Consider the following 11,233-nt stretch of genomic DNA (forward strand, 5'->3'; position numbering starts at 1 on the left):
AGAGAACGGCCCGGCGGCAGCCGGCTTCTCGTGATCGTGCGGTTCTCGCGAAGAGAGCCGTCCGAGCGGCTGACAGATCATGAAGTGCTGCACGGGGTCCGCGGGACTTGCGGAGAAGCTTAGATTTGCTTGCGACGGGCAAGGTGACCGTCGCTGGCCTGGGTACTGAAGTGCCACTGACTGAAAGCTCAGCGGATGACGGGTGAGAGCGTAGAATAAATCCTGCATCGTGAATTGGGGGCGTGCCGAATTTCGTTGCACTGAAATTCCACCGAATGACAGCTCAGTGGAGAATGAACGGGCCCTGCAACGGCCACGGGCCCCGGTGCGGCTGAACCGGCTGAACCTGCTATAGTTACACGCCTGGCTATAGTCCTCGTGCAGCTGGCCCCGGTTCGAATCCCGCATCGGACGGCCTTTTGCTGCGTGTTATTCCCCTCTCTCTCTGCCCCCTGCTTCCTGTCTCTCTTCTCTGTCCTATAATAAAGGCATAAAAAGCCCAAAAAAATATTTTTAAAAAAATTAGTCGCATCACGTTCCTGCAGCTTTTCCTTTTTAGTACCTCTGAGTTTTCCGGCCTTTGTTGCCCCCCGTCCCAACTTTTTTGAGCCATATTGCTGTCATAAAACTCAAGATGGGCGAATATTTTTCTTGAAAAAGTAAAATGTCTCACTTTCAACATTTTAATAGGATTTCTACGTTCTGTTGAAAATAAAATGTTGGTTTATGAGATTTGGAAATCATTCCACTCTGTATCTATATATGTTTTACAAAACGTCGCAAGTTTTTTTTATTATAGAATCAGGTTGTATGTTTTCTCAAAGCCAGAGACTCAAGACTCAAGTTGTTTAAGTAACTCATGTAACTCTTGCTCCATACATAAAAAAAAATACAGAACTCATACCAAGCCAAACCGTTGAAAAACACATTAACTGTGTGAGCAGAAACCTTTCAGGAGTATCATCATACAGCAGGTGGGTTCACTCATTACACATTTACACACTGTTTGAACACGAGTGGCCCGGCAAACCATCATTCCTGAGCAAGACAATTAGGCTTACTCATCAAAGGAAATAATTGACTCTGCTTATCAGTTCTTACATCTAATATGTGTGTGATAAGGTGCCTGCTTGAAAAACATGGCTTGGAATTTGAAGTAAGAGATATGTAATCTGGCCCTCAGGGAAACTCTCACACCTTTACGTGTTAGAACCAACTGTCTTTTGTAACCACTTCTCCCACATTAACACCTTCATAAATTATCTTTAAAGAGAGAGACAAATATCTCATTCTACTTCAAAGTATGCTCTACACTCTGAGTCACATATTCTGTCATATGGATTATCTCAGCACAAACAGATAGTCTATTGTGCAAAGCCAGGTTTCTCAAAAGTCATCAGGTTTCTCAGTATAATAATGTGCTGATTATCAGTCAGAGCTTCTAAATGGAGAATTGTGCATTGTGGTCTTTTTTTCTTTGTATTGTAGTGAATAACAGCTTTGTCTTTGTTTTCAAGTCAGACAATGAATTCACATTTGACAGGATAAAAAAAACAGCTCAGAATTTAATCAATTGATTCGTATGTTCTTTACAGAAATGTGCTCAGCCGGTTAAAGATGTCAAATTCATCAAAGGTCCTTTTGGCTCAGCTGTAATGCTTTAGCGAATCTAGTTTGTGATATCGGACTTCCACAGGTCTTTTCAGAGAAAGCACATTCCTACCAGATTGGCTGCTTTACAAGTGTAGTTGAGCAGGCATGTTTCTTGCGAGGATGACAAGGGGTGAAAAATCTACATCTGCACTTACGAAATCCCTATTCCTTGTCAGAAAGGCACCACGCTCTAGGGTCCAAGAGCACCTGTTGCACGTTATCTGGGGTAAAAAAAAAAAAAAAAGTTCTGTTTCCTGTCACAGTTATCTGATCTGATGAGTGCAAACCTTTCGATCACAGTGGCGGTTCTCCTCTCAGAGCAGACTGGCAGGGATTTGAATTTTGGGTTCCAAATAAAACAGAGCAGAGAACACTTTTTTTCTTCCAGAGAACAGTGTGTTTCTTATGGTGAATAAGGCTCCAATCATGATTCCACTGAGGGAAAAACAAATTATACAGCAGGCTTTTGGGTGGGGCTGCCTTCCACAGGTTCTCAGTTTGTGCAGATACCAATTTCTGTTCCAAATAAATATCCAACAAAAAAAAACCTCTAATTCCTATATCATCCATGCCTATTTGATGAATATATCGTTTTAAAGTATGCTTTTATGTTATCGTGTCTATTTTCATATTCAATCAATACATGTGTTTGTAGTTGAAGTTTGTCATTCAACTTTGCACATGTTTCAGTGACAAAGTAATTTTGCTCTAAAAGAAGACAAACTGTCCTAACAAATGACTTTTTGAACACACGTTACTAATATTATGTACATAAAATGCACTGATATGAAGGGACATGTCCATGTTCAATCACCTTCTATGAACAACTGACCTTCAAATAAGGGACAGAAGTGCCTCCAGCAGGTGATGCATCCCTGTGATGTAAACTGTCCCATGGCCGTCTCCAGGAGAAACATTGGAATGCCACAAGTAAGCAGAAACAGGACGTAGGGAATGAGAAATGCACCTGGGAGAAACAAATTTGAGTGTGACACACTCAAATACTCCTGAGGATGGACACAACCGTGTTGATGTACGGCAGATCTAAAATTTTACATGAAGATAGTGGTGATATCTGTTTCATTCATCATTTCTATGCGCTTCATTAAAAGAAGCTCATAAAAACCACCCGATCCAACCAATTAGGTGCCATTGACAGTAAATGGATAATGTGTTAATGATTCTTCAGTGCTAAAAAATGAATAACATGCTCACCGCCTCCATTTTTGTAGCACAAATAAGGGAACCTCCAGAGATTCCCCAGCCCAACCAGGGTTCCTGCTACAGCCAGCAGAAACTCGATCTTGTTCGCCCACTGGCCACGGTCCAACAACTGAGTCTTCTTTACCAAGCTGTTCTCTTGACCGGGCACCTCCAGACTGTTTCCTTTAAGAAACTCCCTGGACATTTTGAGCAACGGAAGCACATACAGTCAGTGAAACCTCTCCTTAATGTCCCTTACTTCATGCACATTTATAGGGCGAGGACTGTCAAGCCTTGGTTACTCAGACAGGACCACTCAGCTGATTTTGGCACTCATTTGGCACTTCTGAGTAGCTCTTTTGATTTACTCATTGAACTAAAGCTTGCAGGATTATTAGGAACAGAAAGATTTTTTTGCCAAGTGTTGATCAGAAAAGCTGCAACTTCTTAGAGCACATTTTGGACTTAATACAACATAAATAGAGCAGAAACTTACCCCTCCATCAGAAAGCCCCCTCCCCTGCAGAGCCGCTTCCAGCAAAACAGCAAATTGATCAGTATTCCTCTCAGCAAGGTGCAGCACAGGATCTCTTCACAAACAGCATGGTATGAGCAGAGCCAAAGTGAGAAACAATGTAGCTATGGTTTCCGTTGGCTCCTCTATGACCTAATTATTGTGGGACTGGTCTGCACTATGCAGTCTGAATTGGACAAGGGTTTGGCTCTGAAAAGGGCCGAGGTAATGCCACTTCCGTGCTGTACTTTTCCACTGTGACCGGACCTTGAGTCACTAAGATTAGTATGGTTGGTAACAACTAAACCAAAGCAGCTGAGCCCTCTCTGCTATGTCAGTTGCTGTAAACAGACCTTAGCTACCTGCCAACAGGGAATTTGTAGCTTTGGGTCACATATACAATGCAAAAACAAGACCGATAACCTGCTCTGTATAAAAATGGCCATTTTGTGTTAACCAAATAATCTGCTTTATTGTCACCTGTATTCGCAGTGGCATCATACTTATTTATTTGCACAACTTTACTTTTATGACTAATGACTGTAGATTTTTTTCCCCTCTCTATCAGTTATTCACTGCATAAATCCTGCTGTTGACAGAGGACATCTTTTTAGTTTTCATACCACCCTTACTTCAGTCTTCTGATTTATAAAGTTAACAACATTACTCTCCTAATAATGTGACCATGAAATATGTCATTGTGGCATGGTAAATGTAAACTTATCTCAGTTATATTGTTTGAATCCAGATAAGGAGTCAGGAATGTGCCCATGTACTATTTGCTTACTTAACCAGAGAGTAAATATAGTGAGTCAATGATTGAGTGCACTTGATTATTAATATACTATTAATATATTCTATCAAAATCTAAAAAAAGGAACGTTCAACGTGCCGATCAATATCGAATATTCAAAGATGAGAAATTATTTTGTAAAGAACTTTGGAAAAATTTGGTTCGATGATATTTTTGTAGCTTTTTCTTCAACTCGCAGCCTTCAAACTAGAACAGTTGGAGTGTTTGTAGGTATACAATGCACAATGAAAGATAAATGATAAGCTTGATTTACTCACCCAATCTGGTGAGAAATCTGCAAGCATAGTTGGAACGAACAGCATCTATACTGAGTAAGAGGTTTAGACTGAAGGCCAGCTCATGTTATGCCTAATTAGCGGAGCGAGTGGGACAAGCCTCTTGGACCATGGCTACATGAGGGCTGTCGCATAACAAAATACACGTAATACACATAACAAAAACAGCCACCACTAGCTAACGTGCATGGACACTGTCTCATAACATCCCTAAACAACTGTCAGCAGAAGAACGGGTAAAGTTTCTTTTAGTTACATTAAAATTAGAACCACTACATTCTCAGACTTTGCAGCTTTTATTCTTTAATCCCTGACACAGCAACTCTTTCACATTCTCAAAAATCACTGTTGGGCTATCTCAACATACAACAACATACAAAAAAAAAAAAAAAAAATTTTTTTAAAAAAGCTGTGATGGCTTTAGGCGTTCTGATTTTTAATGAGGACAAAACCTAATTAATGATTCCTGGACCCTGTGTTGCCTGAAGTCCCTCTTATGTGGATCTGGTTGGCCTTTAAACCTTATGTGAAACCATGTGTAAAAACCTGGAATGTGATATTGATGATCATTTTAAAGAGAAACACATAAACTCAGCCATAAAAAATTGTTTTCTGTCAACTGAAACAGTTTTTCTAGTTGATTAATCCCGAAAGGGTGAATTGTCTTTTTATCTCGCAACAAACCCTCAAGGTTGCGTCAGCCAGGCCTCTTCTTACAGGTGCAGTTGGTCCAGATTGCGGCAACTCATCTTTTCGCGCACAGAAGCACAAATTAATCTCCCCGCCATTTGCATCTCCTCACTGGCTTCACGTTTGAGGCATCAGCTTAAGGTTTTATTGCTGGCTTATTAGGTGATCTCATTTGTACTTTTGCAACCTTTTCCAACTGATCGAAATTGTGTTTCCAATTAGAGGCTCAGAGCATTTAAAACCAAGTAATTTCCCAGACTAAAAAGTTTCATTCCATTTTTTTGTAATGTTTGATTTAGGTTTTTTTCGGCAGGACTGTCTGGTATCTGCCAGAAATTAGCTCGTGACTCCTCTGTAGCTTCCAGCCCTTGAGCAGAAAAATCGCTGCTAATGGCAGACTCAGAAAAGAAAAAACATCCTCGGCCTCAGTTTATTTCTCTATGTCCACTGTGAGAGTGGAAGTCTTCCAGCTCACGACCTGGGAACTAGCATCAGGCCATGATCCTGGGACCTTATTTCCGCAGAGAAACAACCCTGTTGTCTGGCTACTCTCGTAAACTTATCAGGTTTAATAGGAAAATAGTTATTTTCTAATATGAATGAGCTAATAATCTTACTAAGATACCATTTTTAGCCATGGAAAGGGTCTTAATTTCACCAGAAAAATTCAGATTTTTAAGAAACGTCAGGAAATCTGACAGGAGTACATGCACTGTAGGAACTTCAGTTTAAGCCTCTGGTGTTTGGGGTCTCTGGCTTTTCATTACTGCACAACGTGTCAGATTTTTTTTAATATTACATCATAAAGTGACTGTGAATACTAGTTTACATCCCATCTATGGTTAGCCATTTACATTATGTTATTTTACTCTGTCATACAGTCTTTTTTAGCAAATACTTTTTAACTCAGTTAACGCAGATAATCACTTCATCTACTTGAGTCATTTTTTTTTTCTTTCTAACTGAATAACAGTGTTTTTACTTGAGTTTTACTGTTTTGGGCTACTCCCCACTTCTCAGTTTTGACAGTTTTTCTTTTTTCGTTTGTTTTTTTCTTTTTTCTTTCCATGATGACTAAGTCTGTGATGTTTTGACCAAATGCATTTGAGGCTAACTCACCCAAAATGAGCTAAACTGGGAGGAAACCAGACACTGGTCAACAGCTACCACGCAAGCCAGAATATCTGCTCAGTGCTGCAGAAGCAGACTATCTTTCATCTCCAGTTGCACGCAGAACAGTGCACAAGCAGTCCTCCGATTGCACAACACCCAAAACTGTATCTGGATTTGTGTTTATAACCTAAAAGGAATGTGGCTCTTTTTGCCCCGACCAGAGTTGTTCAGAGAGGATGGATTCTAATGACTTTCCCTCCTGCGACCCCAACAGAACAAAATCTTTTGTTTGCACTCTTATGCAACGTTAACAGCTCCCAGATGGAGTCCAAATAAACTTGACATTCCTTCTTACGCCCTCGCTGATAGCCACCGTCTCATTGGGATGAACTTTAACAAACGCATTCCAATGCTCATCTGCCCAACTTTTTTTCGCCAAATTCCTTCTAAACTGACTGCCATCGGCCTCGGTTGTACATGCTAACGTGCTAACCTGTGGTGGTGACAGTGGCCCACATTATAAACGCCAGTGTGTCAACATGCTGACATTTTTTCCTGAATCCCCGATGAGCATGTCTGTACACTTGCGTCTTGGGCAGACTTCTGTCCTGTCAGAACAAGCACTCTCTGACACTGAGGGTGTGACATTTTTAATGTAAAAAGTGCTGTACTCTATGCAAGCACTTTATGAGAAAGTTGAGTTGCTGCCCAGCTGTTAGCCTCGACCTTCCTGACTTGTATTTCCCGTCCTGCAGGCAGTTGTGGCGATCCTTGATGTCCCCCAGCTTCTTCTGTGCTTTAACTCCACCATCAAGGACTGCAGCTGTTGATGGCAGTCTTTGTTCTGCTCTATAGCCTCAATGAACAACTTGAACCTCCTGCAAGTTCTGGTGGGACTGTCCTCCTTCCCAGACCATGCCCATGGGTCATATGCTCATGTACGCACATTATGAGGCTCCATTTGTGCCAAAAATAGGTTCACGTGCGCTGTTCATGTCCACCGACCATGTGACAAGACTTTTGTCCATCTTCAAGCAACTTTGGACAGTACATCAGATGTGGCAAAACTACATTGCCTATGTGGATTACTAAGATGACAAAACATTTGACTGTGTCCGGTCCACTTTTGCACTAAACATCTGTAAGCATGTTTAGTGTAAACCAGGGGTGTCAAACTGGTCATGAAAGGGCCGTGTGGGTGCAGGTTTTTGTTCCAACCCTGCGACAGCACAGCTGACTTGTTTCATTCAATCAATTGCACTGAAGGCCTTACCAGTTCAGTTGATTGAAGGAAACAAGTCAGCTGTGCTGTCGCAGGGTTGTAACAAAAACCTGCACCCACACGGCCCTTTCATGGACCAGTTTGACACCCCTGGTGTAAACACTCCGTGTTGTCTGACTTTGTCCTTACGAATGTCATCCAGATGTGCTGTTTGACCGAGTGGACTTGTGTCATCGGGGTGTGTTGTTTTACTGTGTCGCAATAAAAGTTGTTTTGCATGCTGGACTGAAATGGACTAAATACAAAATTCAATTCAAAGGAAAAATCAACATCTCATAAAAAAACACAAAAACAACATTAAGAATATATTTAGGCAATAAGAAATATATGTAATGTGACTTTAATCTTAAATCGCATTCATTTAATTTATTTACTCACTCATATTTAATTTGTTCAATTCAATTTTCAATTTCATTCATAATCTTTTGCATAATGAAGAAAAATGCATACATAAACATATAAATCAAGCACAAATAAATACGCTTGGGGAGATAAATAGGGGAGATGTTGCATAAAAGAAAGTGTTACATCTGCATTAATCAGAAATGAATACATCTATAAGCAACAAAACATTTTTTACAATGATTAACCCCCCCCGAAAAAAAGAGGAATGAAAATAAAATACAAGAACAAATATGTTTATGTTTTTATATATTTCTTTCTCCCTACGGGGGATAAGCAAAGGAACAAATAATACAAAGATAAATACAAGGACGAAAACATAAGATACATAGATAAATGAAAAATGATTAGATGAAAAAAAAAAAAAAAACAAGATGACAGAGTCAAATGAAGTACCAGGGCGACTTTTAGAAAAGCATTCTGTGTTGTCTGGTTATATCCTTATGATTGTCATCCTGTTGTGTCTTCTGACCGTGACAACAGAGTCCAAGAAGCCCACAGAACTATAGACTATGTATCTACATGGGCAATGTGGTTCAAGTACTGTTCAAAGTTACATAAACGTGGACAAATATCTTGTCACATGTTGAGTGGACATAAGCAGTGCGCGTTCAAACATATTTTTGGCACAATCTAAACCTCATAGCAGATGGCCTGTGATTACATTAGAAGAATATGCAACCTTTAACGGTTGCCACAGGAACTGCATGTGAATTGTAAGAAATGATTTCTTATCCTAACCAAGTGACATTACTGCTTACAGCTAACCAGGAAGTGACAAAGATTTGTCACAAAGTGTTGTTTTTACATGTTATTAATAGCCTGGGAATTCCCATGCTGCTTTGCGCTCGATTTCATTCTCACTGCAAAGTCAGCCTGGAAACCACCGCCCTTATTTTTGCCAGAGTTTGGGAACCAATCACAGAACGGGGGGGGGCAGCAAGACGATGACGACGTCTATGCGCTACACCGAAGCTTGTAGAGTGTTAATTCAACATGACAGCGGACACAACGTTACCGTTCAATGCAGCCTTAGAAAGTGTTTCGGAGTAGATTCACCCTAGGGTCATTTGAACCGTGACATCCAGCCAAGTAGCCCACCCGAAGTTTTTCCGATCTTGGCTGAACATCAGCTGAGTTACTGAGTTATCCCGAATAGCTTAGTACAAGCGCTAACGGACCCTGGCAGTATCTCCAAAATTACCACACTAAAATCACATGTCATGAAACCAAACTTCTACAGTAGTACAAATATGGTCTGTACTCACAAAACGATGCATTTGGAAGTTTGTACATAGTCCAGGAGTTTATTATTATCATCAACACAAGCCTGATAGCTTTTCTGCTGCTAAAGCTACGTCGACGTCACTTCTGGGAGCTGGGAGCTTCAAAGTAAGATGAGGGTTGAGCTACTACTGTAGACAACAAAGCAAGGCTGCTCAATTTCTCCATTATTAAAATAAATTCACAACTCTACAACATAAAAATTCATGTAGAATATAGCATATAGGCCTACTTTGTTGTCAATTTAAGTAGCTTAGAGCGCAAGTTTACTTTTATTTTCCATTTTTTTCTTCTTCCTCGTCGAATTTCTGTCGTCATCTGGTATAAGTGATACAATTGGCTATGAATCGCGCGCAAAGCAGCATGGGAAATACCTGACGTCATTTGATAGACATTCGTAGTGCCCAATAAACGGCTCTAGGCATTCGTAAACCACGCCTCAAATAAGAGAAAATGCACACCTAGTTCCCAGACCACCATCTCATCGAGATTGTGGACGCGTCAGCCAGGCTATGTTATTAAGGCAACCGATAAAATAGTGCCCACAAAAAGGGATAAAAATGACATATTTTAGCCCTAACCAAGATATATTACTGCCTAAACCCTGGCCAAAAAAAGTGGGTGTGCAAAAAAGTTGCGGAGTGTCTATTTGCACCCCTGGTACAAATAGCCTTGGCCACACAGCTGAGCTATTCACACCCCGTGATGTAATACCACAATAAAAGCTGCTGGCTTGCACAAAAAAACATGGCGGACATCCGTTTTTTCGTCATCAGAAAGTGAAGAAAACTGCTAGGTTTCGGCACTAATATCTGTTCCAATTAAAAACTAGATGGAAACATTGTGTTTTATTTTCATAATCGATGTTCAGTGAACACATTACAACCGTCAGTTTGTTAGTTTTTAGAAATTTCGCGATCATGACGTTCAGCCATATTAACTATAAAGTTACCTGCACACAACAAATATGTTATAGGATCAACTAGCGTAGTGGTAAGTGATTTGGGTAAAGATGCAGGAGTCCCTGGTTCGATTCTTGCCCGATGCGTTTTGGCAGTGAGAAGTGATAGTGCGCATACCAACGTCTCTGCAGAGAAGGCGAGCAATTTGAAAAACAATTCAGTTCTCAAACGGAAGTTTTGATTGCAACAATTAGCTAGTACACCAGGGTGTAAATAGCACACTTTGCTATAAATAGCATACATTATTCTGAATGTCTATTAGCACCCCTGGTACAATAGCCTTACACTATTCACACCACTGATCTATAAAGAAGGTTCTTTATAGATCTGTGATTCTTCACACCCCGTGAATTACCACCAAAAACCCCTTGCTCGTGAGCACAAAGGCCATTGCGGACATTCGTTTTTTCTTCATCAGAAAGCAAAGAATTCTGATGGCACTAATATCTTTTTAAATTGAAATATAGATGTCTTTCTTAACTGTTAGCTGAGGACATCTCTGGCCTAATGGATAGCGACATAATCCTCCTTCCGGGAGACAGTGGTTCAACTAGCTATCATTTCATGCTAAATCACCGCTCCCATTTTTCGTTATGATTATTAGCTATATAACCAAAGCAACCATGAAACAAAACTTTAACTGCCATTTCAGTTTATTTTAGCATAAATAGCACACACTTCTAATTGCACCAGACGGGGTATCAATAGAACACATTGCTGAGTGCACCGGGGTACGAATAGCATTCACTGCTATTTGCACCAGGGTACAAACAGCATACAGTGCTGATTGTACCAGGGGTGCAAATAGCCTTACCCAAAAAGTTGCTGTGTTATTGAGAGAATGCAACTCAGAGAAAAGGTACTATTATATATTTGTCTCGATTTCACGTCACCCAGAGGCGTGTGGTTCAAAGTGTTGCACATAGCTGTGCCCTCCATCACTCTCCTTCCACCTGATAAGGTCTTTGTGGCTTCTTGAACAACTGATTGGGAATGACATCTGCTTTGATGTGAGCGGTGATCTTCTAAGGTCTTCAGGCA

At 40.6% G+C, this 11,233-nt stretch overlaps 1 protein-coding gene across 2 annotated transcripts in view; it reads right to left on the minus strand.

The window, feature by feature from the left end:
• LOC142377239 (sodium- and chloride-dependent GABA transporter 2-like) overlaps positions 1–4,817 on the minus strand; it is a 35,563-nt gene extending 30,746 nt beyond the window's left edge. Inside the window, exons 1-4 of one of the 2 annotated variants that reach the window (XM_075461154.1) lie at positions 4,442–4,817; positions 3,353–3,446; positions 2,869–3,053; positions 2,486–2,620 (exon numbers count right to left, since the gene is read on the minus strand). In XM_075461154.1, the coding sequence (XP_075317269.1) occupies positions 2,486–2,620; positions 2,869–3,053; positions 3,353–3,360 (328 nt within the window). In that variant the 5' untranslated portion in view covers positions 3,361–3,446; positions 4,442–4,817. Of the gene's footprint in view, positions 1–2,485; positions 2,621–2,868; positions 3,054–3,352 lie in introns of both variants that reach the window. The other variant, XM_075461153.1, reaches the window with a different exon arrangement.
• Between the last annotated feature and the right edge of the window lie 6,416 nt (positions 4,818–11,233).

Source organism: Odontesthes bonariensis, chromosome 3 (assembly GCF_027942865.1).
Source record: "Odontesthes bonariensis isolate fOdoBon6 chromosome 3, fOdoBon6.hap1, whole genome shotgun sequence".
Lineage (NCBI taxonomy): Eukaryota > Metazoa > Chordata > Actinopteri > Atheriniformes > Atherinopsidae > Odontesthes > Odontesthes bonariensis.